We start from the raw sequence: 27,749 nt of genomic DNA, 5'->3' as shown, positions 1-27,749 counted from the left end.
GCTTATCAAACCATAAAGTATCGTATTAAATACCCACGGAAATATATGAAAGATTTGACTGGGTTCTACGTCTTTCCCTTTTTCAGGTCAAAAGGTGAATGCAAGTGTGTCATAATAAGCCAATGTCCTGCAGCTTATTATGCACCAAATAAAAAATACAGAAAATAAATGATAATCCTATCTACTTACATAAAAAGGTAATTTTTTTTGAGTAAGTTTCCAGACTTTCACAAAATATGCAGAAAACTGCATGCAATCAGTTTCCATAAGAACAGCAGTTTCATGTAAAAGGTGGGTCAGCCTGCTAGCCAGACCTACTTTATACAAAGCTTTGGAAAATTGACACTCCTGTCACTGAAATGGCAAAACACCCACTGCCACCAGGACAAAGCCCTGGAGAAGGCCTCTTTATCCCCCACCCACATTTGCAAACCACTCTTTGACAAGATACAGAAAAGAATAGCTCTGTTAGGGAGTAACAGTGACTGAAAAGATTGTAACATGCATTCAAAACTCAGGCAAGGCTGTTCCATCATAGTTCCTTGTTCTCATCTGCGGTTGTCCTCCTCCTGACCTGACCACAGGGACTCGTGGCCACCCATCCAACCCGCATCCTCCGCTCCCTCACTTTAAAGCACTTGCAGTACCTCAAGCTCCTTCCCAGCCCACCTCATCCTTCTCCCAGTCTTCTGTCACCCTGACCCCTCCAGAGGACTCTGAAAGGCAGGTGAGAGGAACTACAATAGCACAGCAGTGTAAACAGTTAGTATGCCTGCCACATCTTTATTGCTGCAGGTTTGGCAAAAGGGCACTCTCCATCCTCAGGGGGAGCTTGAGGCAAAAGGAAAAGAACGGTTAAAGATAAAAAGTGATGAACAGCAAACTTAGGAAAAGCAGTCAACCTATATCAGGGCTCTTGGAAAAACCTGTAGCTGGAAGTTACTGAAAAAAATCTTGCACTTGCATGGTGGGCTTGTCCTTGCCCCTGAAGTAGTGCTGTGCAGTGGGTGATGGTCTCATGTGACTTACTGGCATGAACAGAGTCATCTTCCCGCCCCTAAGAGCCTAAGGCTACTACACAGCTACCAGGACTTGTGGTTCAGTTCACAGAGGTCTCACAACTGGGGTCATTCCTTGTGCAATGTTTGATGGAGGTGAAGGTAAAGTGGTTTCTTGGTCAACAGTTGCAATTTCTTCCTTTTAAAGTCAGTGGGTTTTTTGTACCTGTAACCACAAGAAAGTGCATTAATCCAAGTGCTAAATGCTGTGCAGGAAGACGAAAAGCAAACTAGAAAGCTCATCCTGTACATATCTTATTACCCTCACCTTTTAAATACATGTGACAAGGCTTGCTGTAAGCAACAGTAATGAGTAAGTTTACAGGAAGAAACGGTATTTTCTCTGGATGATTGTTTTACAGAAGAAAAATTTCAATATTTAAGTGAACGTAATATTTTTGTAAGGAGATTCCCAACATAATACTCTGGATTGTAGGAGAGACCCAGTATCAGTAACTCAGTATTTCAGAAGTACTCCAGCTTGCACAGACTAAGCACTCTTCCCAGAATTGCAAGATTCACCTTCCTCTTGAATAAAAAATACAAACCCCAGTCCTCAAACCCCTCCCTCAGACCTTCAGTCACTCAGCAAGGAGAGGATGCACACCACAACCACTCAATACTGCTTTGAAATGTTCACAAAGTTAATTGCAAATTGGTATCTCATGCCTCAAATCATATTTCCTTTGCAGAAGTTCTGTACCAAAAGACTGAGTTGATTATTTTTTTAAATATAGCCGATCTGACAGTCAGGCTAAGCTCCAAATTAAATTCTCCCCTACAGACTTCATTTAATTCATAGAAAATTAAATCAAAAACACCAGCATTTTATTTGGAAACTGGTCTAGTTTCTGAGAAGAGTCTCTAACCATCTTACTTGCCTAAAAGCGTTTTATCTTCCCCTCTTTATTGAAAATAAAATATTCCTTATGGAAGTCAATCTAAGGAATACAAGAAACCTTCCTTAATACAACAAGCCACACATTGTAACTGAAGGCTAGTTCATTTCCTCTGTTATTGTCATCCATAATTGTGAGTCACTTACAGTTCTATAACAATTGCCCCAGGTTTAATTTCATCCATCTCCATGAAAGCAAAGCACTTGGTGCTAGTAAACCTTTTCTTAGGCTTGTAGTGTTTGAATTCAAAGAAAATAGCTGCACCTATAGGGAAAATGAATAGAAAAGTTAGCAATTATGGCTAAGAGTTATCTGAAAACTTATCTGCCATTAAGTTGCTCTACTTAAATTGAAGGGAATTATCTCCCACACTTCTGTTATTTACTCAAAAGCTACACAGTGTTCTTACAATGCTCATCACACTCAAGAATTCAAACTCTTCACTCCATTGCTCACACCCAGGTACCAATGACTAAGCAGGTGATATAGCAGCTCAATACCTGTGTATCACAGCAGACTGCTCTGTTTTTATCTCTTTTCATTTCTCCCTTGCCTGCGAGCCATTCCAATGACCAATTTAAAAGGGACAGGATGCAAAGGTCTATTTTTATCCGTGTCTGGATCTTGAGCCCTGCAGCAGCAGCTCAGGAGCAGCCCAGTGTCTGTGCTCCCAAAGCTCCTGGGCCTTGTTTCTGGTCCCTGGTACCACATACCTTTTGTTAGTCTTTCAATGTGTTTCTGAATCTCAATGTCCACATTAAAATGGACATAGGTGTCCTCTTTCCTCAAAGCCACAGGAGTATCTTGCACAGGAGTCAGATCTATCCCATTCAAATCTGCAGTAAAGAAGCAGCATGAGAATAGTAGAAGCTTCTCAGACTTCAAGGTTCAGCTTTAAGAGACTTAGAAGTCTCTCCTAATCCTGCCACAAAAAGTTAATCCACACCTGGATGGTTCCACAAAACTTAAAAAAGGGGCAATCATACCCCATCACAAGCAGTTAATTTTCTTTGAGTACAACATGAAAGCAGCTAAAGTTCCAGCAATATTTCAGACAAAAAAATTGGAATTATCTCTCTTTTTATTTTTAAGAGTACATTTCTTTCTGCTGTCAGCAAAAGATTCAATTCCCTATGCACACAGGACTCCAGCAGAGCTCCAGCCCAAGTGGGATACACACCAAAGACTGCCCTCCACACAGGGTCTTCAGAGCATAGCTCACACATACTGTGTGTGCCCTGCTTTGTCCCTAGACACAACAAGCATTATTCCTCTTGGATTTTCCACAGAGGCATTGTAGGGCTGTGGGTTGGACTCCAGCTCTCAGCACCAGGCTCTGGTTTTGCTGCTCTGGCACAGCCATTATTGTTTCTCACTAAACCTCTGCTCTTTCCAGGGGCACATTTGTCTTCTGTCTTTCCTCTCATTCTCAATCCCTCCGGCAGAGGAAACTGCTAAGATTACAGGTATGGAGTGCACATGTTGTGCTTGTAGCACAGGCTGAGGCCCTGGAGCACCAGTGATTCCTGTCATCCATGACATGGGCTGGGATTGCCAATGCTGCATCAGGAACAAACCTCTCTCCAAACCTGCAGAAGAGCAGCTTGGTTTAAAACCAAGGAAATCGGCTACCAAGTGTCTTCAGACTCCTAAAAGTGACAAAATGAGTCCTCAGGGTTACTTTTCCTGGCCAAAAGTCTTGGGAAATAAAAGTATCAAAAGACACCATTAGCAGACTCAGCCATACCCTGCCCACACACTCACTTTTTGATCCTATTTTCTACCTCATTACTTGGCAGCCACTATTTATAGGTAAATGAGTTTGGAAACAGGGAGCATCATGTTAACAGAGACTTGTTGGGAAAGCAAGCCCAGCAATACAGAGTCTCCCTTAGCTCCAGAAGGGAAATGAGAGCTACAGCAGCACTTTTAGCAGTGAGACAAACACTTCAGTGGCAAAAAACAAGGGATGTTTGCTTTACAAGCCCTGGTAGGTATTAAAGGGATATTTGATGCTGTGAAACTTCCTCCTGCCAGAGGATGTCTGGTGGAAGAAGCACTGATCACACATCTAACAAGTGTTTCATCCCTACATTTAGTATCCAATAGCACATCTCAAGAGGACACATACAAGGTCATTATCACAACTGAAAATAACAAGAGGCTCAGCTATAGATTTTTACATGATAAACAAAAATAATCATCTGCCTACAAAGACTGTAAAGAGAAGCTGAAGTAAAGCAGAATACAAGGCATGGGTAAGCAGCTTTTGACTACAGGGCCTTCCTGCTAAGAAGTGCAAAATGGGGGACAGAGATACTCCCACTAGAAAGAGTGTGAATATCAAAAATCTTAGCCTCAAAATATACCAATTATGTTACCACCTGAAACAGAGAAATCCTAATGTTGCCTGTCCTGGACTGACAGATAGGTTCTTCCAGATTTATGGAGGCTTTCAGCCCACCAGGCTTTGTCTGAAGCATTTCACTAGCCAGGCTAACACAATTTTTATTTTATTTCACTTCCAAGTTTTGTTTCCCAGCTTCATACCCATCCCTCTAAACCTCAAGCCCTGGAAAGATTATATTTATATTACTACAAAATTAATTTAATGAGAGGGCAAGAATGGAGTCAGTGGGCTGTGGTTCTTCACCTCCAGAAAGCCCAGAGACCAGTATGTATGGGGAGTGCACACAGTCCAAGCAGATCTGTACCTAAGAGTCAGCTGCAGAAGCCATGATGAAGAAGGAGGGCAAAGTCACTTAGCTCTCAGCATGGACAAGCCAACCCTGAGTGCACAGAGAGAAAGTGCATCCTGCAGATATTCACCTCCCAGCAGCTGTCAAATATAGAATTTTTCCACTTTTGATTAAAGCAGAAGCCCTACATCCACAATAGAAGTGCCAATGAATGTTTTTCCCCATAGGCTGAAAAACCAATAGAGCTTTCAGAAAATGCAATCTCTCCAAAGCAGCACTGAGGAGGCAGAACAGAAATCATTACCCTTTACACTGACTGTGATGTAAGGATCAATGCACTGCCCAGCATCTTTCAGACCAATTTTCTCTATGTTGATGGTGAGTAACGTCATCCCGGGTTCAGATGGCAATCTGGGCAATAAAGTACCTGGAAAGAGTAAAGCATATTATTAACCCTTGGTGTCATCTCACAGCAGAGGTCTTGCTTGTCCCATCTTCTCTCATGGAAGATGCTGTTCTTAGGGGGCTCAAACTCCAAAGATTCCTATCCCAGTAGTTCAAACCACTATGGGAATGTCTGTGCACAGACACACAACATCCTTTGACAAATTTCAAAGCCCCTCAGAAAAAACCCAGGACTGCCTCAAGTCAAATCAACTGATAAAAAACTAATGCCGTAAGAATAGAGAGGAGCATTGTTTAAAGTGTTATTTCTTGTCTTCATGCAGAATAACCATTCATGGAAGTCACTTGATAGCATTTTTGAGGATTAAATTTGGGAGGCTGGATTCAATCTGCAGTTGCAGGAGGTTTAGACACTTGATCAGGAGTCCAACCCCACTGAACATGACATGGCTTCACGTTGAACATTTAGACTGGGAGATTAAGAAGGAAAATGGCATTGCTGCAAATCACACAGAACATAAGGGAACCAGAAAACTGATTCTTAAGTGCTACTGACCTCTACTTAAAGGGGGGAAAAAAAGTAAGTGTTTACATCCCCCATGCTCCCTTCTGCCTAAAGGAAGGAGTCCCCAGCTCTGCATTAAGAATATTTAGCATGAGAACTTGGTGGTCATTTTAAATGAATCCTCACAGCGCTGAGGAAGACAGTGCAGCTGTCCAGACTGTTCAAACTCATTAAAAGTCATGATTTCTGTCATCAAACATGAAGTAGGTTACTTCATGTTGAGTTTAGCAAAAAACTGGCACACTTCAAGCCCTTCTCCCCTACTGGATAAACAAGCACCAGGATAGAAAACACTCAGGCTCATAAACAAGTTTGAGTTACAGTTTTGGTTTTCTAATGAAAAAAAAAAAGAAGTTATCCTAAGGCTTGATATCTAAAGAATGTAATAATTTCCTTTGACAAGTCCAACACAGGTTTTTTTCTTGACACATTTTTTCCTCTCATCTGCTTAAGGAGCTGTGCAACCACAAAGATTTTGTCTTATGAGAGATTGTCTTTGCAAGAGGGACCTTGCATTCTGCTCTGAGAACTACAGGCACAACTTCAGCAAGATTTCATGAGCATTCCTGCATCCAATCCCTCTCTCAGAATCATGTGCAAGACTTGAATTTCCATCTCTGATGCTGTGTGTTTCTGTATTGCCTGTCCTGAGGAGACTCAGGGCCTCCTAAGCACCATATCTGCACCTCTCAGCACAGCACAGCAAAGCTCAGCCCAGTGTTCTGAGCAAAGGGAACGGCTTCTGACTGCAGTGGGAGAAATGTTAGAGAGCAAACTTAGTAGAGAGCCTTCATTTTTGCAAAGCAGCTCACGCTGTAGTTAATCTTTCTGTTTCTTTCCTAAAGAGATGTTCAAATATAGAGTTCTTATTTTAATCTAAATGAAGGAAGAAGCAAGCCTTCTCTTTGGCACAAACCTTTGCTCCACCATATGTCAGTTGTCTCCTAAAAGCAGCATGGCCCCCAAGAGCCAGGAATAACTGCAGCCTTCAGCTTTCCTGTCCATCATTCCATCCATTAGACAGAAAAATCACCTGAAAGATGCCTCAGCCTGGTGTTTATTATAAAAATTCTGGCTTAAGAGAAATTATTCTGTTCTTGAAGAATGCTTTCCAGAATGTGTGAAATTGCAGAGTTGCAGTGGACAGAAGGGTCAAACTCACTTCCAGGGGACAAGAGAACAGTAGGACAGAGAGTATCCAAGGAACACTGTTTCCTTCCTGCCCTAGTAGGAGGAACAGCCAAGCCAGCAGTGGACTAGCGCAGCTGACTGTAACCTGTCTCACATGAGCTACAGCCCCAGGCAGGCCTGTGCTGGAGCCTCTGCAGCCAGAGTAGGTGGCAGTGCCCTCTCCATGGTACAGCTTTCCTGGGCTGGGCACCACCCCCCTGTCAGCCACCATGGCCTGGGCCCCTGAGCAGGCTCACACTGAGGCCTTTCAGGAGAAAGCTGCAGCCACTCCAGACACAACTACAGGGAATCTCTGCCAGAGGGCAACGGGAGCATCTGCAAATGAAGGATGTGTCCTCCTCTAAGTGAGTTTCAGGGACAGACAGTGAGCCAGCCCAGCAGCCCACTGCCACCAAGACACAGACATTCAGGCTCTCTCCTCCCAAACCACAGTTCAGAGAAAGGGGGAAAAAAGTGCTAAGTCTTCTGCTGGGCTCACAAAGTGAAATGGCTCACAGAAGAGCACAGCACTGGAATAAAGTCATATATAACCAGGAGAAAGGCAGGAAACCTCTGCTGTTAGAGGCAGTAAACCATTGGTCAGCTCCACACAGCACAGAAGTCTAACTACACAAATACTCTTTGTGTAAGATTTGCCATAAAATGTGTATTCCAGTAAATAAAATCCAGCTACACCTACCTTTGGCTGCACCACAACCCAGAACCTCTTCATTAGTACAGCATGACCTCTAGAGAGCTGTTTGAATCAACAAACATTACCTTCCCTTTTCTCCATACTGAAGGCAAATGAAGACCAACAGATAGGTGCCCAGTACTGTGACTGTTACCAAAAATTGTGTTGTAAGGATTGGCACTAAGAGCTGGATGAAGAAGACCATAAATGTGAGCACAAAAATTACTGTACATACTAAAAGGTTCTCATACCTTTGTTGGTTCCTGGGTTAGATGAATGGGGCAATGTGATAACGATGAAGCCATGCATGGAGAAGACAAGACCATGGTCAGTTAGACAGTACAGTCACACACTATGGATTAAAGGCACATCAAAGCAAGGAGTGCAACACAACTCTGTCAATGTCAGATAGGGAAAGTTCACTTTACTCATAAGGCTCACCCCAGGGCCGCAAACTGCTTTTTTCTGAAACTTCTTGCTTTACTTGGGACAGACAGAAGGCATCTCCATAAATGGATTTATCATGATGAATAACAAGGATTGAGACAGCAAATGTCAGCAATCAATATCACAATATATTACAGCCTTTTTGGGAGCTTGGCATGAACAGCTGTAGACTGTGCATGTCCATATCAGGTCAGCCTGCAGGGGCCATATTCAGCAGCATGCTTGGGATCACATCTGAATATCATCTGTTTTCTCCAGGCATAAATAATGCAACACCCCAGCTCTTCTGATCATTATTGGTTTCCTTACTTGTTATCTCATTCCTGAAATAGAAAGTTTGCCAGCCAGCTCTGAAACTAGCAACTTGTTTTTTCTGCAAAGAAATTACACCAGGAACCTAAAGAAACTCTGTTACAACATTTAAATTGTCAAAACCTGAAGCTACAGGAAGATCTTCTCTAGAATCTGTTGGTATATCCAGTTCGACAAAGTGCTTTCACATGGACAAGGAGTTCAGCTATGAAAATCAAAACACCTTCTTTCTCCTCTCACAGACTGGCTTCACTCTAAGCCACTGTCTCACCAAACAATGCAAACAAAAATAAGCAGCAACAACTTCTCACATCTCTAGGAAGATGTGCTGCTCCTTGCAGGAGAAACATTGCCACAATTTACATTTGAACACATTTGACACATATGCTTCACATAGTTAAAGTGCACCAGGATGAAAATACCGAGTCTGAGTAAGGATTAAAGGCTAATTATTTGAGGTAGATGGTACCAGCCTCTCAGTTTCTCCACACAACTGTTTCACAGTAAGATATTGTTTGCTGGAAAATAAAGTTCACTGGCCACCCTTGTGGTTCTCCAGTTCAGCATTAGGGTTTGTTTACATGAGCCTGTAGCTTCCCACCCAAACCTTTCAAATCACAGGTGGAAAAAGAAGCTTTGTAAAGCCAGAGCTCAGAGATGCTACAGAGGCTGGCATGGCAAGGCTAGTGCCCCTACCTGGAACTCTTGCAGGAAAAGAGTTTGGAGACCCTGCTCCAGCTCCTCCTTCCTCATCATCCTCCTCAAACTCCAAGTGTTCCTCTTCTCCAGGTGCTAAAATCTTCCTGTAAAATAGAAGAAAGAAGAAATGAGACCAACACTTACTCATCACCTGGCTGTCAATTCACAAGCCAGCACCTGAGCATGGACAACACTCTTTAATGTAATTTCATACTTCTTAACTTCTACCTCTACCTACAAACTTTGACAGAGATTGCAGGAGCTCAGACCAATAGAAAGCACAGAGCCTAAAGCCAGGAGACGATACTGGAAATTTCAGAGAGATGTAGGGATGTACCAAGTACTGATTTTATCAAAAGTATGGTCTTGATTTTTAGGGGTACCTAGACAAACAGAGTTCCAAAGTTCTTTTATTAACCAGTTTACACAAAGCAATCTGGCAAGCAGATGGCTCTAGAAATGTGTTTCAGGTACATAGCAGGTCCAGGCAGTACTCCCTTTCAGGTACATATCTGTACATGAAGTGATGTGCACGAAGTTCTCTCTTACCTGAGTGGGACAGGCTGAACATCAAAGGGGAACTCCTTATTGTAAGTGAGGATATTCTTTAAGACTGCAGAGAAGGGAAAAAATAAAAATCCATACTCATAAACCAGCATTAATTCTACGGCTTTGCACAGCTATGTCCATTCTGACAACATCTTCGCACACAAATAATAATATTTTTAAAACAATCAGATCATACAAAAAACACTCCTCTCATACTTTAAACACCAGCACAGCTATGATCAAAGCTGTATCACTATAACATTCAGACAGATGAACTGCAACTGCAGTACAAGATTACTACTACCACATGCACACAGACAGAGACGATAAATGTGGCAATAACCAAAATCTTCAAGAGAAAAAGATACAGCTCCCAGGGTGAGGGTAGCAATCTTTAGTAGCTATTGAGAGCAGGGTGGTGGTGTTACTGGCATCACCTCCAAACAGCTCCTTGTTATTGGCATCAGCTCCAAACAGACTGAGAACTCCAGAGCAGACATATGTGGATGCACATTCAGGCAGCCACCATGGAAGACCAAGTGTGCTGCTAGCACAAAGCTTTGGTGAGATTTTCTCTTTGTTCAGTTATGTGGTTTGGGGGTTTTGTTTGGTGGTGGTGGCTTTGTTTGTGTTTTCTTTCTATCTGCCTTCATATGTCTGGGCAGATTGCTGAAATTCAGGAGAGATAAAGTACAATATCTGAGCACCAAGCCTCAGAGACACTGTCTATACTTTCAAAATTTCATGGAGAATGGCTTTGCTGTTTATATTGGAAATTTACTCACATTTTAGTAATCCCAACTTTAGATGCCATGTCCAAACACAACTACTAGTGAAAGAGAAAATTCCAAAAACATGTGAAAGAAATAAGCATTTCATGATGGCTAAAGGGCCTAAAAATTTACAAGAGGACACCTGCAAGGAGAGGCACTCTCCTACCAGACAATGAATATCCCAGATTGGTAGGGGAAGCAGAGAGAAAAAACTCCTGACTCCTCTCACAGAGCTTCACTTCACCATAAGCGCTCTCAGAGCAGAGGAATTCTCCCCTTAGGACTACTGAATGGGAATAAAACTCTTTTCAAACAACATTCAGATTACACAAATACCAAGAGGTACTTAAATACCAGTTATGCTTAAGAAGCCATTGCCAGGCCCCTCTGACCACACTACATCTCAGCCAGTGCAGGAGAGCTTCCCTGTCTGCCTTCACATCACCCAGCCTGGGCTCCTGCTTTAGCTTACCAAACACCATCTAAATGCTCTCAAAATAAATTATCCTTCTGGGAAACTATAAAGAAACCAAAAAGTCTTTCCAGTCTTTACTCATACTGGTTTTTTTTCTGATTTCTGTGCTACAACATGGGAGGTTAATCAGTGCCTGATCCCAGCCAGTCACAATACATAAACACAGAGAAAGGTCTAAAGTGCCTTCAGTCAGAGCTTTGATGAGAGACAAAACTGATGCCACATCTCTCTCTCCAAAGACTTCTGCTCTGAGGGACCAGTAATGCAGATCTCAACATGAATCTGAAGAATCACAGCCACTTCCCACCAGAAAAGCAGCTGATCAGCAGCAGACAGTCACCTTCCAGTGCTGCTGAGGTTAAGGAAAAGAAGGGGATTTTTATTACTATCAGAATTCCCTAGCTCTCAGAGAGATACATCACATCAGAAATAGAAAGTGAAACTACCCCAGGAGGAAAACTTTAGTGAAGTGAGATCTCTTACAGATTAAACAGAAGAGACAGGCATCACAGTAGCTCTCCTCCCACTTTCCAAAGGTTGGTAAGTGCCAGACTCCTCTCTTCTAGTAAGCAGGTCCCCTTACAAGCAAAAAAACCCTCCTCCTAATCCACTTCAGGCATCACTAGAGGGTCCAAAGAGCTGTACTGACATGAGCCCAGGCAAGAGGCAAACAGTTCTACAGTGCCTGAAATCCTGCTGCTGCTGCCCAAGGCTAAGCACACCTGTCCAGCCAGAACAAATGTGGTGCTGAATGTTCAGCTCAGAAGCAGAACCTCTTGCCTTTTGCTGCACAACGATGTGGCTCAAGTTTTCAAAAAGCTTTCAGTTCTTGTCTCACCACCAATGGCAAATAATTTTGCAAAGCTGTAACACAGCAATTTAAATGCTCCTTTAAAGATCAACAGGATAAGCAACAGGTCCACCACACTCAGCCTGGTGAAATACTTATTCACAGCCACTGAGAAAAAGCTAAGCAATAAAACTTTGAGGAAAAGGAAAATCCTCTTCTCATCTGCGACAAGTGTGAGCCTCAGTTGATTCAAATAAAAATACCAGATCACAGGAAAAAAAATTAGGTTAATACGAACAGGAATCTCCCTTGTAATGTTGTGTAAGACATCCAAGCTTTAAAAAGATGGTTTGGGCTTTTTTAGATCTCTGTTTCATTTTCAAAAATACAATTCACCTCTGGGAAAAAAAAAGCCCTTCCCCTCTGTAATGTTGCTGCTTGAGAATGCGATTCTCAGAAAACTCTCCACAAGTGCAACTAATGTGTAGATCCCAGCATCATGGCCTCCATCTGTGCTGCATTTCCAACAGAAATCTCTTAAAAATAGTGTTCTGCAGGCTCTTGTGCAGAAGTTGCCTTTCCTTTAGTGACTTTGGACAGTGTCACTTTGATTTGCATAGAATCACAGAATCTCCTGAGTTGGAATGGACCCTCAAGGATCATCACAGTCCACCTCCTGCTCTGCACAGAACACCCCAAGGATCATGCCATGAGTCTGAGAGCATTTTCCAAGCACTTCTTGAACTCTATCAGACGGGTGTTGTGACCACTTCCCTGGGGATCCGGTTCCAGTGCCCAACCACCCTCTGGGTGTAGCAACTTTTCCTGATCTCCAACCTAAACCTCCCCTGACAACTTCAGACCATTCCCTCAGGTCCTGTCACTGTCACCACAGAGCAGAGATAGATGCCTGCCCCTTCTCTGCCCCCCACAGGAAGTTGTAACTGCAATAAGGTCTCCCCTCAGTCTCCTCCAGCCTAAACAGATGAAGTGACCTTAGCCACTCCTCACAAGGCTGCCCCTCGAGGCCCTTCACCATCCTCATAGTCTGATTTTATCAGCAGTTGGCTCTTTCTTGAAAGATTTCAAAAGAAATTATCAAAATAAGCCAGAAGATCAGGACACATTAACTTGGTAAAGATTGATTTAGATTTTCTGTGACAGTGATTTTTTATGATACCTATTTTTTAAATAAACAACATAAAATAATTCAGACACCATGCTCCCCAGTACAACCCAGTATCCACTTGTCTTATAATTATCACCCAGGAACAAGGGATGCCCCAGCCCATCCATTTGTACTGTGCATTCTAACACTGGTATTAGCTTCCACAAAGAAATGGATTTGAGATCCAGTGTGTTAACAATGACTTCACACAGCACAGCCTCAAAAGAACTATTTGTATGTATGGAACCTCCTGTAGCTTTATTCCAGCACAAACTATTCAGTGACAAATCCTATAAACAAACAGAAGTAGCCAACTGTTTCACTTTCTAATCTGCATGAAATGCAAGCTCAAGTAGGAAAAGTTAGAACTCAACAGCACAAGATTAAGAGAAAAGAAAAAAGTTAATCTAAGGGCCCTGGTTGTTACAACAACAGCAAAACCATTCTGACAGCTTCAGGCACAAAAGTAATTAAAACAAGCCAAATTGTGTGAATAGCTGTTTTGTATGAATAGCTGTTTTTGTTCCACCCTAATGGAATGGCTTGACCTAACAAAGGAATCACTTATTTGCATTGCCAGCCCAGATTTTTTTAGCTTTTTCTGGTGGGATGCAGAAGAAAATTGACAACATGTAAATTAAAACACTTCACAGTGCATTTTATGAAATGGCTGGTCTTGGCCTGATTAAAATTTACTCTATTCAAGATACACTTAAAAACCACAAAACAAAGGCACAATTCAGAGAGAAAGAGGCCAGAACCATCTAAGTAAGACAGCAGCATTAGGAGCATCAATGTTCAATTGTTATTGTAGAAGCACCTGTTCTCCTCCAAGGAAAATATCTGAGTGTATTTGAAAACTGATGGCCACACACTCTTCCTCAGTTTCAATACAGTTGCTTGTTGTATGAGGTGTGGGTTGAATGCACTTCACGCTGCTGAGCAGTTTTTTTGACAGCTAAACATCAATTCTGTGATTTAGGGCAAGATAAGCAACAGGACAGTTGCACCATAATTGAAATTTTGGAGGAGATTCCCATCTCTCTTGTATCATTCAGTCACTCACAGGGCATTTGCACAACGAAGTCTAAAATCCACAGTCATTCAATGATTATAACATTTTAAATACTTTGTAAACAGAGAGCAGCAGAAAAATCCCAAGTCAGAGAATTCAGAGGCCAGACATGCAACATGTAGAGTGAGGAAGACCGAATATTCCAACACACAGTTAAACCCTTTCCTGAATTACAGTCTTCATACATAAGACCCAGCAGTTTTGTAACACACCTTCACTTTGTACTTTCAGGGATCAGTTTAAAAGCATTTGGACTCTATGTTTTGGTAGAGATATTAGGAAGCTTAGCTCAGTGCTCCACTTCTTAACAAGCTCCCCTTGTAGGACCCTGTGCAAAGAAGCTCAGACTACCCATGAAGGGGAAACACTTGCCTACCCATCATATTTATCCCCAACATGCTGCTTAATGTTACAATTGTGTCATAAGCAAAATAAAACCAACTTCAGTCAGCGTGAAAGAAGCTCTTCTACATTTCCTGTTCCCTGAGAATTGCAGAAACATTAACATTCAGGATAATATTGCTTAGATGCAGAAGCTCTAATCATAAGGATGCTTTGAGAACAAAGCAGCCAGTGTTACAGGAAGGAAAATGAAGCAGATAAATAGATACTTCCTATAAGAAAAAGTTATTTCTGGATTGACATACCAAGACCTGACCCAGGATCAATTGGGAAAAAACAACAACATCACACAAAACCCTTCAAAGACTGACTCACATTCTCACTTTGACTCTCAATTTTGCTGGTCTGGTAGCATTACAGTGGGAGGTGATAGGTGATTGGCTACCATGAGCACAAGTTAAATATTTTCAGAAGAAAAAACAAATGTCATGCTGCAAGAAGAAAGACCACAAAGTGGTGAAATACAGTTCAAATAAGAAATGTGCAGGTAAATTATATCATGTACTACTGATAGCTTAAAATACTATTTTGTGCAAAAATTAGCAGTACCCAAATTGCTTATTTGAAAATTAAGATGAATATCTTATCTGAAACATTTGGGTTACTGTACTTTTAAATTATTCACATTACATTCCCTAATACACATCGAGTTTTGTCCATGTGGTAACAGACATTTGGAATAAGCACCTAAACCCAGCATCACTGTTGAACTGCAGTGTGGTTAGTCAGTATTCCTGCTGCTGTCATGTCTTCTCCTGTCATGATAAATGGCACTCAAAATACAAAGATACCACTTACTTGGTTCCAACTTCTTCAGATCCTCAAGCTTAAACTCATCCTGCGACTGGTTGGACTAGAACAGTACAAAGAAAGAGTCAGATCTTCAGATGTACCTTCCTCATCTCAGAATAAGCATGCAAGGTGCTTCCTTTGTTCAAGCACACCAAGTTACTACAAAGCTACATCCCCCCAAAAAATCTCCCCAACAAAAGGCAGGTTTACAGGTGAGGCAGAGACTATGTTACTTCTCACTTATTAAGAACAAACTTATCCAATATTCCAAGCTCTAATGACAAATAAATATTTTTAAATCAACTAGTTGCAAATTCTTCCTTACTGCACACAGGAACATTCACATTTCAAGACACGTGTCCAACATTGTGACACTGGCAGAAATTACAGTACACAGGATGAGCTTGACAAAACTCAGTCAAGAACTCACTGAAAATAGAAGAGGAATTCCCAACTTTCTTTTCTCCAGCTCTGATGATGCTTTCCTCCTCTGTCTGTGGCATACATGTACAGGTTTCAGTAAGCCTATTTGATTTACTAACTCAACAGAGAAGTTCTTAATTTTTTATTCTGAGGTAGCTCACCAACAGTTTGGTAAGGTTAGTTTATTCTGAGACAAGTGGCAGAGCTGGCATAAAAAGAAATGGAAAAAAGAGGATTGACACTGGACATTCTCTTCGGAGTGGATGGTCAGGTCTTACCTATTATGTCATTGCACCCTTGGCATCCCTTAAGATTGCCCATTGTTTTCAACATTTAAGGTCTAATGAGATTATTTTCTTGATTTTGTCCAAGAGTGAATAGGGACCTTCTGTCAAGACTGTGTAAGGAAACTAAAGCAGCTATACCCTTAGTGTTAGGAGAGTGGGAAAAGGTGAGCACACTCACTAACTGCTTTAACCTCTCCAAACTTTAACTGCATAACCTCTTCAAAGTGAAGTGGGCAAGAAGTTCTTGTACCCTCTCAAAAGGTTATAAAATCCTTGACTTACTGCTGGGGAATCAACAGCAAGGAAGGCTGTTCTTGCATAACATCATCTCTCCAGCTTGGCAGGTTATGACATGGCTGCAGCTTCTGCTGCTGCTCCCAGATGTGACCTGACCCACAAAGCTGTTCCATAGTGGAACATGCAGGCTCTCCTCAAAGTCACAGTGACTCCAAGGAAATGCAACACTCTTCAAACACCACAGGTTAGATCAAAATAGAATGACAGGCAGAGGTAACAAAGTAATTCTTCAAATTCTACACAGCCTCAAGACTGGTCAGCCCTCACCTCATGAGTCCAGCATGCTGTATCCCAGCCTTTCAGACAATTGAAGGCAGCACTTTGTCCAGCAACATGAAGTACTTGGTAGTGCTGCTGGGAGTAACTTGATACAAAATTTCCCTGTCATCACTCTTTCTTGGCAAAGAGGTAATCCACTAACCCAGGCTTTGATTTATTCCTTCCCCATCCATGGTCTTTTGGAAATTTCTCTCACTTGTTTTTTGTTTTGGGGATAAGCATGTGCTGAGAAAAAACAATATCCACTCCCATGACATCTACTTCCAGTCCAGAAAAAAAGTCCAAATTGTAGTTTACCAATTATTGTTTTCCCACATTTTCCTAGAGCACTGCCAGTTTTTATGACTGCTAAAGAGTAATTTTTATTCTACACACACATTTTTCTTTGTGGTCTATTATGATTTGTGAAGCAGCTGAATAAGTCTAAGGGTCATTCTAGTGATTTTTTTAACCTTACACACAGGTTAGGAAGAGAAACAAAACAGTCCTGAAGGATGAAAATGAGGCAAAGAACCAAAGACACAAAATGTGGAGCTAAATTCCTGTACAAGCACTAAAAAATACTCATATAAGCACTTGTGGTCTTTCTCAAGGCAGTCACCTGGGCCATAATGACAACAGCCTGGAAATTCCAAGTGTTCATTCCTTTTTCAGAAGTTTGGGTATTTCTGAAGACAGTAAATGAGTTCTAAAAAGCTCTACAGTTACCTGCAGATAAAGTATGAAATTAATAGGAAAAAGAGCTATACCTGTAAAGCTGCACTCCTCAGTTCCAAGCATGTTGCAATTTTAGCTATGGTTTTCTGAAAGGGAAAAAAAAATTTAGTACTGAAACTGTATTTGTCCAGATTGACACTTTTAAAGAATGTAAACACAATCAGTTGCTTTTGGGTTTTTTTTTGCACAGATTTCAGGTCTATTGTTCAGTATCAGACCATTGAGCATCAAAAGCTTTTTTTATAGACAAGCAGGATTTGCTGAAAGCACAATCGATGAAAGACATCTGCCACTTAACTTCCCTCCCACAGCCCAACAACACAGATGGGGGTCATTCACTCCACAGAAACTGTAATAATGCCTACCACTGTTTATAAACTGTTTATAAACTCAACTGCTCTCACGTGATAGGGGACTGAAAAAAAAAAAAATCCAAGCCAAGAAGTGTATTACTTCCTGAGAACCTGAGTGGGTTGTGCTGATTTGCCCTTTTAGGAGCCAGGCCTACAGCTCCTCTACCAGGCTCCCAACTTCAGCAGATGAAGTCCACCCACATCAGATATTACAGCAGCCCAGTATCTCAGCCCTAAAAAAAACCACAGCCCACTCCTGTGGGTTTCGGTGGGAGAGGAAGTCTAAAGGTGGAATATTTTTTTAACTATTTTTGTGATTTTAAGAGATTTAAACTCTGAGTGAACAATGGAATATATGCCTGAATTCAAACTTGTAAGCAATCTAAAATATCTGTGAGCACAACTTTGAGGTAATTAACTGTAGAAGAGAGGGAAGGGCTTCAGAATAGCCCCCTGCAAGCAGTCTTCCTTTGAAGACAATTTTAAGCTTTTATGTCTCACAAAGTAAGACTTTCCAGCAAGTCACATTTGTTTCTGTTACTACCAGCTGAAAGGGGAAGTTAAGACTTCCATTAGTGACATCAAGAGGAAACAACTGCCCAGTGTATTTTTCCTGATCATCACAAGTTTGTTCATTGACTAAAACCTTTTTGTGAAGAAAAACTCACACGATGTGCAGAAATTAGTGCCAGATATAAACTCAAAATACTCTGTGGAACATTTATAGGGCAAGAAAACCAGCAACAATGAAGCTAAAAAGAAAAGAGGTTTACTTTCAAATTTAATTTCCCCCCAGAAGGAAGACTAAAGTGAAATACACACCTGTAACTCATTCTCTTTTTTTAAATCAGGCACTATAAAAACAGTTTCTCCACAAGGTGGATGCAAGGGGAGGAAAAGATTTCCAAGAGCACAACTCAAGCATCAAAGATCTTCAAGAGTATGGGCACAGGGCAAGCTATGCCATGTCAGTCAAATCCAAAAGGAGGGTTATATTTTTTGGACTCCAAGAGGTTGGTAACAGCAGGTAAAAATTGCATGCTTTCAAACGTGTCTCCCCCATCACCTGTCATGGCTCTCCTGCAAAGCGGTGTCACAAATCCTTCTCAATCTGCTCCTAGGTCCCCAGTAATTACAACAAACTAAGTGACTGCAGTTTCAGTTCACCTTAGGCCACACATAAAGTTGAAAGAGTTCAGGATCTGAATCATAAGTAGGTCATACATCAATACTTCAAGGGCAGACCCAATAGCTGGAGTGTGCAAAAGCCTCAGATATCTGATTTTCATCTGCCACCACAGGCTCATCAAAGTTCTTGAAGCCATTACTTGCCAGTTGGCATCTCCCCATAACATTGCTACAACATGGCACTAGGCCAGACTTTACATCTTCATAATTTTTATTACTGTCCATTGTATGGCAACCTTTCAAAAATTTTAGCTCTTCTGAGCACCTTCCCAGAAAGCAGAGAGTGATGCCTATTAACACAGGACACATTGTTCAGTCAACAAACTCCCTCCGCCCCAAAATAAATTCTGCTATACAACAGAGACCCATGACTGGATCTCCAGCACAGCTTGAAAAAATACAGGTATTTGGAAATAGAAAAGAGCACATAGAGTCCTGAGTTCACTTTGAGACTTTCAGACCCACACTGCAAATGTGGGTGTTGTGGATTTGTTTACATGCACTGCCAGGCTGGGTGGGAGGACACCAAGTAGTACTGCAGAAGCAGATTCTCAGTGCCTAGAATGAGAGCACACTACAGCCATCTAATCAACTGCAGTATAACAAAAGGAATTCCTTTTTCTGTTTGTGAACATCTGGGAAAATATATTTGCAAAGGTAGATTCTTAAAAAAGAAGGTGTGAAATGGGTAAAAGAAAGGAGTCCGAAGGTTCCCTAGGGAAGGGAGGGGAATCTCTGAGGTTTGACTCCAGCTCCAGCATTTGCAAAAGTCCAGCTGTTCCAATGGTTTCGGTGTTGACTGCTGAGAAAAGAGCATCAAAACTCCACCGCTTGCACAATAGAAAGAGGGATATGAGTTTGCAGGGTACCAGCACATAGCACACTGTCTCCACACCCCACCACAGAACTAGAATACGTAAACAGATTTTCACCTGGCTCTGCCCCTCCTGGTCTCTTGTTAAGCCCACACCATAAATGAAGTCGCAGAAGCACTGCTCAGCCCCTATCTCTTTTGTCAATTCACTAGTAAATTCAACAACTCCACTATTCCCTATCCTGCAGATTCCTAACTGTGTGTTCTGAAAACTGCCTGAACTAGGAGCCCCCTCACAGAACAAAGAGCAATACAAAATGTGTGTCCTGGGGGCTGAAGAGCAATAATGGCTCTAGAAACAGATTAAGAGAGTTTGGGAGTCTTAAAATAGTAAAGAATAGGTTTTATATGGAATCTATTGAAATATGGCAAGCTCCCAGCAGGCATTATTCATAACTATTTTTTAAGGGACCACACCCAACCCAAAAGTTAAAAATGCAGCTAAACACTGCTATCATTTTCAGCTGCAACTATCCCATGCAAAGGCTCCTTTTTGAAGCTGGGAAAACATTCTGCATCTCATTAGAAAGGCTGAAGATATAATTAACTTAGCTAGTTTAAAATAGTTTAGATTCAGTTTTATGTAAACTCATGATTAGAATGGGGAAAAGTCAGTTCATCTTGTAGTCAAGGTTTCTTCAGAGGAGTTGTGTGAGTAATGACTGTGCTAACTGTAATGCAGGCAAAGATGTTTGCACAAACACAGAGCCAGAGCAGAGCTTGGCTTTAACCAGAGTTTAGGCTGTTATAAGACCAGTAGTTTAATGAATCATGGTAAGACTGTTCAACAGTGCTCATATTTCAGCAAGTTATCATTGCTTCAAAAGCAGGATTTTCTAACACTGATGAGAACTCAGCCTAGCACAAAAACAGTTACACAAGAAGCAACAACTGTGGTTGGAAGAGGGCTTTAAAGGTCACATTTATTGCAGAGAACTGGGTGAGAGTAACTGTAGCTGGAGGCAAGCTGACAGACACAGCCAAACAAACTGGAACAATTCCTATCACAAAACACAGTGGCTGATCATGAATGAAGATGGGAGTTTTAGAGACTGGAAGTAAAACAATGAACAGCAGTATTCAAAATGTTAAGACTGATGTAAATTCACCAGTAGCTGTATCTCTTAGTATTCCACACATGCTGACTCTAGGTGATAAAACTGTTGCACAGCCTCTTTATAGCTGTTGAAGGGAGACTAAACACAATGATTTGCTGTTTACAGGATCTGCAGAGAAATTCTTCAATAAAATTCACAATCACTAATGAAGAGTCCAGCACTGTCAATTACCCAAATCAAGACAGAGAACAAAATCCAGAATGATTTCCAGCAATAGTTATAAAATGACAACCCATCACAATTTGTAAATATAGGAGTGAACAATAAAATCTGTAGTCTGCTCTATCAAGGCAAGTAGCATACAGTGTTTCAAAACTGATTCTTCAGGAACAAAAATGAGAGATACGACTATTTAAAAGACTGAATTCTTACCATAAGCAATACATGTATTGCAAGATAAATGATAACTGGCTCACAGTATGACCAGGAAACAAACTGGTGGTATTTGTCAAGTGTTCTTAGATTAACAGATTGTATGATTACATTAACTAGTAACACACCATCAATTTTTGTGCAGTCATATCTGCACTGTAACACCACCTGTGATGCATGAAATAACCCCAAATGTGGTAGAAGTTCATACAGGCAGATAGGGATAAGGATTTGAACTTAGTCTTGTCCTTTCCCTGCAGCTGTAAAGAAAGTAGCATCTCCTTGCTACAGAGGAATCACTGCTGAAATCCACCTTCCCCCCACAGGGTAGGTCCAGTAAGAAACAACAGCCTCACAAGAATTCTCAGCAGTATGTATGGTCCTTTGGAAAACACCTGACTGAAAATCTACAAAAAAACTGCAGTAAGGGTAGATTAAGCAAGTGTAAATCATAATTGGCTTCATAGCCTTTAAATCTACAAAATTCTGCACGTAACCTTGGCCAGTGACATCAGATAAGCAAACCCTGAAGGTTACAGATGCTTCCATATAAAAAAAAAAAAAAAAAAAAAAAAAAAGGAAAAAAAAAGTGACTAAGTGACTCATGTAACATACAGAGCCTCAGAAAGTCAAGATATTAGGGAAAGAGATTTTTGGGAACCAGGAATAAAGAGCATGCTGGTGGGTGCACTGTCAGGAGAACAGCTGAGCAAGTTACTGATTTGTAGCTGATTTTTAGAAGGGCAGTGGGAAAGAAGATACATTTCTATTTAATCAAACTGTTTGTAAACCCAGCAAACACCAAGCCCTCCAGCCACATGCCATGTGAATGATATAGTGATGATAATAATTAGTCATAATCACTAGATGATATACTGGCTGAGCTTCTGCAGAAATAGAGAAGACAAGCACAGCAAGGAGCTTTACATCAAAGATTTTGCTGTGCAGAGTTTTAAGTGCTTTTTCTAAGCAACAGCAAGACTCTATTCACATTTTTTTTTTGTGACTAGCATTCCTCATGGAAGAGGAGATAAAGTGTTCTTTCAACCAAATGTTGGGGAAATGCTTTGTGCATGTGGCTAATGAAACAAGCACTGCTATTTGATAAACAGACTCAAAGATTCAGTGCACCAGCCATGTAATGATCTGCAAAAACCAGCAAGTGATAAAAATGCTATCCGCTTTTATAAATTAAATCAGCTTTAGAAATGGGTATCACTCTGCTAGGATGTAAAACCACCACCCATTACTTTTTTTCTTTTCAGAAGACTGTTGCCTTAAGACATGACAGCACTTGTGCATGAAACATCTGAGGTCAGTTATCTCCACTTCCTGAGCCCCTCAGGCCTTCCCTCATGGCTGATCTCATTCACTTCCACAATCTGGTCCAAGGTCCTTTTCATAAGACTCAGGGAACATCTGGAGGCAAAGCCCTGTGTTGTTCTGGTTCCCATACTCACAGGAGATGATGTCTCCAGAAGTGAGATTAACAGCTTTGCCTTCATGAAGTAACTACATTTTCAAAAGTCTCCACAGAGGAGAAACATGCAGTAAAGATGACTCCAGCAGAGAATGATGGAGAAAGCTACCAGCAAGGGAGGGAGAGCAGAAGAATTCAAGGAATAAACAGCTGTCCAACATTAACAAGGCTCTCATGGCTTACAAATTAGGAAAAGCGGACCAAATTCTTCTCCAAAATTATGGCCCTGTTTAAGGCAATCATGAGCATTATCATCTTTACAGAAGGTAAGTAGAACATGGAAGACCAGGTCTTTACTTTTCATATTGGTACACATAGAGAAAACAGCTACAAACCTCTCTCAGTCTATGTAAAGGTGTATTTCTTTGAGTTTCTTCACACACATGAAGTTTATCTCAAATTTCTGTAGCCAGCACCTGTTTTCAGGACTTACATTCTCAAGCACAGCTCCCATTGCTGTTGAATCCTATTACTATTGGTGAGACTCTGAGCTAGCAAATGTCAATTTTCAGGTAACACCATTGCTCAAACAAGTGATTCTATGACATGGAAATCTGGAAATACATGTCTCTAGTTTTTTATTCCTAAGAAAAATATGTCTTTATAGAAGACAAGGAAATTTAATAGGCCCTCATATCTCAAAAGATTTTATTTTGCAGTAAATGCTTGAGTACATGAGTCCACTTAAATCCCATCACAGAGCTGCAGTAGTATGTTGCTGAGACAAGAAACAACCTTTTCAACTGAGGGGAGAGAGGGAGGAATAATTTCAATATTTTGAAAGATTATAAACAAATAACATTCTAAGAGGCTGCTAGGGAGTATTCTGCCAGGACCTTTCCCTGTCAGGTGTTACATGTTAAGCTTTCATCCCCCTCACACACCCTCAATGTCTGTAGTTCAAGATGTTTTGTATTCAGAACTCAAAACATAAATTGTGCTAATGTTGAATAAGCAAGTTAGCAAGTTATCAAACATTGCTCCAAAAAAAAAAAAAAAAAAAAGAAAAGAAACACCCAGGTTATGAAAGACACTGGCCTGCATGCCTGACATTCAATAGCACAGCAGAGCATCCCTCACATTTAACGACAACAACCATTTTAGCTACGCTGGGCTCTGTTGCTGTTTGTGTATATTGAGGGAGGAAAAAAGGTCTCATAAGACTCTGACCTGCAAGATAAAAAAACATAACACACATCAACATCTATGAGTCAAGCTCCTTGTCTGAGCAAACAGCAGTACTCACCTTTTGATCTTCTGTGAATTCCGAGTTGTTGTGCTGAGATTGCGCCTCTTTCTGGAGGTGCCTGGCTAATCTGGATGGGGGAAAAGAAAACTGTAAAGTGGGAACACAACACAAACACACACACCCCAGCTCCAGAAAATGTGTCAGCCAAAAGGTTCACAGACTGCTGCTCCAAAGAGGTTTGGGTTGGTTTTGCTGTTGTGTTTTTGCTTTGTTTTTGTCTTTTGAAACAAAATTTTCTATAGCCATGGTAGTTCACACTTAAGAAAAAACCCCAGAAGGTGGACAAAGCGTGCAACTACATCAGGTAGGAAAGACCAATGCCTCACAAAGGGAGAACAGGTAAGAGGGTCCTTATAGCCAACAGCCCCTTTTACAAGCAATGACCTTCTTCCTCTCACAATCCCCTTCTTTCATAATAACAAACCACAGCCCTTGTGAAGACCCACTGTGGTGCAATCCCACGCGCATTTCCCAGGGAGAGGCTGAGGCAAGCGAGATGCCAGGGAGCTCGGGTGGTGGCAGCACCCTAAGCCATGGCACACACTCTCCCAGCACTGGAAGCCAGGTACAGGCGGCTTGGCCCAGGCTGCCGGGTGGATCCGCTCACATTTGTGTCTGTCAGCATCACAGTCGGAGCACAAACCCCACCCCTTGTCTTCACCAAGGCAGTAGCAGCAGGAGGTTTGGAAAGTAACAGTAAGCAAACAGCTCGAGAAAGCGAAAGGAAGCTGGAGGGAAGCTATGGGAAGAGTTACAGTTTCCATCCCGGGAGGAAGGAGAACAGTGAACAAGCAAAACCTCTGGGCAATTGTTGCCATTCCCTGTAAATAATTTTTTACAAGCAGAGGCAGAGGGAGGACAGGGGTTGAGGGGAAACCCAGGGACATCACAATAGGCTTCCTCCTGGAACCTCACAAGTTTGCACTGTAAAAGGGATTCTGCTTCTCTCCACCACTGCTGTGGGCATTGGCCTAGCTTTAGGAGAGGTTTATAAAATAGATACACCAAGATACATCCAGCAGAACAGACTGTTGTCAAAGCCTGTGGCAGGAACAAAAATCAGAATTCAATTTCTTTGCTTTTCCTCAAAATAAGCTCTCAAAAAATGTCCATACTGATTGAGGCCACTTAACTCTTAACTCAGCTTTTAAATCTTACCAGGAAAAACACAACCAAACAGGATGAGGTAACTGCACAGCTTGGTGGTATTGTCCCATTTCAAAAATGTTGAAAGACTGGGGCTGAGAAAAGACAAAAAGCATAAACATACTTGAACCCAAAAGTACACTCCTTGCCTACTGCCCTGCCCTATGATACACAGGACACAGAGAAAGGGCATTTTAAAGTAATGATTTAAGAAAACACATCACCATAGCAGCAATATGCCACCCACAACAGGCAGCATCACAGCATTAACATGTCTGCAAGCATCACTAGCATAACCCTCTATCCATTTGTCTCTAATACAAAAAAATCCACCCTAATCCAAATAAATGCATCTGGCATTCCCCTTGAAGCTCGTTCAAAGTTGGATGAGACCAAGTTCCATGATGGGGACATTGAACAGGGAAGCCACTGCTGACAGCTCAAAGGGTTCCTGCATGAATAATCACCCGAATGACTGAGGGCCAATCTTTGTACCAAGCTTCTTGTACTTCTAGGGGTAACATGAAGACCTGAGCAGATGGACACAGGAGGTACATAATTGTGCTTTACATCAGCAGCCATCAGGACTTAGATTTTTCCCAAATCCAAGGTTTCTCAGCACCAGCAAGCTCAGTGTAAACAGCTTCTCTCCAGGATGCTTGTGTGGATCAGCACAGACTGTGTTGGTAGTTCACAGAACCTGGACATGAGCAGCACCACACCTGTTCATCCCATCTCATGGTGCCTTTGAGAAGGCAACACCATAAACCCATCCTGCAAAGTCTCTCCACAACTACAGCTCTGTATCTTGCCCTGTGCTGCTTGTTTGCAACTTCTATCCTACAGCTTGATACTGTTATTAATTTACCTGCTAAAGATACAGGATAAAGAAGATATACACACAGAAAAGGTTTTGTTCCTCCCTAGGAAATACCTCCCTGTAATCCCTTATCTTCTCTCTCCTTTCTACTCACTTCTCAGACCACAGAGTTCATCTACTGACAAATATTTGGTAGAAACTCACTGATAAGAGCAACTTCAACCCAAGAGAAGCTTCCTTAGAAAGACACCACACTGCTCCCAGGTCAGAATAGAGCCAGGGTCTCTATGGAGATCATCTGAGGTCTCATCCAACACAGCAACAGTGAGGAAGGCAACAGAAGTTGCACTTCAATTCTCAAACTGGACTGTCTGCAAATGTTTAGTGACTTCACTTCTCAATGAAGAGAGCTCAGAAGGAGAGCCCAAAGACTTCATTCCTAAGAAACATCATTATATGAAACTCACTGCTCAGACTGCTTAGACAATTTAAAGCATTAGGATTCTACTGAACTCCTTGTAGACATCCACATAAGGGCAGCTAGTAAAAATATCTTGTTTTACTTCCTGATGATTCTTTTTTTTATGCCAAGATAGAGATCTGGAAGAAAACTTCTTTTTATCTCTCTGCCGAGGTTTGTAGAGTAACAGCTTGCCCTTCTCTAAAGGCCATCAGCAAACTGCATATCACTGAACTTGCATCATCCTTCCTGGTGAGTGAATGAAATGATGAGATTACAGCTTCTCTTGACCACCCGGTACATGGCCAGCAGACCAGTTACTCTGACGGACAACTGAACTGGCAATTGGTGTGGTTAGAACCCAACTTGACCAGTCCTGAACAGTGCTAAAAGATCCCTCAGGGGGCATCTCTTCAGCTGACTTTCTCTTGGTGAACAAGTGCCAACCCTCTTACCAACTTCCAGAAAGTTCACCATGAAAAGCCCGGCCTGAAATACTCCAACCATGAAGAAATAACTTCCATTGTCATGGCGAAATGGAATAGTAGGGAAGAACATCTGACTAAAGGTACCAGGTGTGTTTCCAAGGAGCCCATCATCAGTGCCCTGTAGCTGATACTCCTCTGCTGCCATAGGATTAATGGATGGTGAGGTGTCACCCTGTGCCAGCAAACCTGACTGGGGCTGCCACTCTCCCACCCTGGTACCACCAGGGACACAACACACAAGCATGTGATGGACACCTTTGCATTCTGATGGGTTGGCAAGGAGGTGTTTTGGTTAAGGCTGATACTTAGACAGTCCATTCACCAGGTTGCTCCGTTGCCACAAGCGTGGTGCCAGGGCAACAGAGTGATGGGATGGGGGCATCCCGGTCCAGTGGTGCCTCGGGGGCTCCACCAACCAACCGGCAGCCCACGCTCTCACAACCTGGTTTGGGGTGGAAGGGACATTAAAGATCACCTTGTTCCATCCACTGCCATGGGCTGGGACACACCTTCCACCAAACCAGTTTGCTCCAAGCTCCTCGCCGGCCACTGCCGCCCTCCCAAGAGAGCAGGACGGCCGGCTCCCGCCTCGCCCCTCAGCCGGACACCCCCCGAGGGGACTCCTCGGACCCTTGCCCCACGCCTTGGGGAAGGGCCGGAGCCGCCGGCGGGGCCCCAGGGGTGAGGGGGCCGCGGCCTGGGCCCGGCGGGGCCCCCCTGCCCTGCCCTGCCCCGCCCCAGCCGGGGCCGCTCCCTCACACCGGCGCCTCGCCCGGGACTCCGGGGCCGTGCCCGGCCCGCACTCACATCTGGTACTCGTCGATCGCCTCCACCAGCTGCCCCCAGGAGTCGAAGTCGGTACCCTTCCTGAAGCTGGCGCCCCAGCGCTGCAGGAGGCTGCGGGCCGCCTCCGACATAGCCCCAGCGCTAGGGCACCATGCTCACCCCGCGCCGGGGCGCCCACTGCGCCGGACAGCCGCTCCCGCCAGCCCCGCGCCGCCGGCGCCTCCCGCCCGGCACAGCCCGGCCCGACCCCGGGACACCCGAGCGCGGCGGCGCCTCCCGCCCGCACCGCCCAGCCAGGGAGGCGGTGCCGACCGCGCCCGCCCGCGCCATTGCTACCGAGGCGAGAGCGCCACTTCCGCCCCGGTACCTGTCATGGCGCCGGTCACGTGCGCATGGGCGGGGCCCGGGAGGAGCCGCTCCGCTCCTCCCTCCGCTCCTCC

At 42.8% G+C, this 27,749-nt stretch overlaps 1 protein-coding gene across 2 annotated transcripts; it reads right to left on the bottom strand.

Moving 5' to 3' along the window:
- Positions 1 to 756: 756 nt before the first annotated feature.
- On the bottom strand, positions 757 to 27,537 carry AIDA (axin interactor, dorsalization associated). 2 transcript variants are annotated; one of them, XM_068185575.1, is made up of 10 exons: positions 27,331 to 27,536; positions 23,607 to 23,676; positions 17,008 to 17,061; positions 14,979 to 15,033; positions 9,498 to 9,561; positions 8,946 to 9,052; positions 4,961 to 5,083; positions 2,671 to 2,793; positions 2,104 to 2,221; positions 757 to 1,224 (listed from the first exon to the last, which is right to left on the bottom strand). In XM_068185575.1, exons 1-10 carry the CDS (start codon positions 27,438 to 27,440, stop codon positions 1,128 to 1,130), a joined length of 921 nt encoding a protein of 306 aa, XP_068041676.1. In that variant the 5' UTR covers positions 27,441 to 27,536; the 3' UTR covers positions 757 to 1,127. The 2 variants fall into 2 exon arrangements, with proteins under 2 accessions (XP_068041676.1, XP_068041677.1); XM_068185576.1 differs by lacking the exon at positions 4,961 to 5,083 and having other exon boundaries at positions 27,331 to 27,537.
- Between the last annotated feature and the right edge of the window lie 212 nt (positions 27,538 to 27,749).

This window comes from Anomalospiza imberbis, chromosome 3 (assembly GCF_031753505.1).
Source record: "Anomalospiza imberbis isolate Cuckoo-Finch-1a 21T00152 chromosome 3, ASM3175350v1, whole genome shotgun sequence".
NCBI lineage: Eukaryota > Metazoa > Chordata > Aves > Passeriformes > Viduidae > Anomalospiza > Anomalospiza imberbis.
This window is presented reverse-complemented; position numbering and strand designations above follow the sequence as displayed.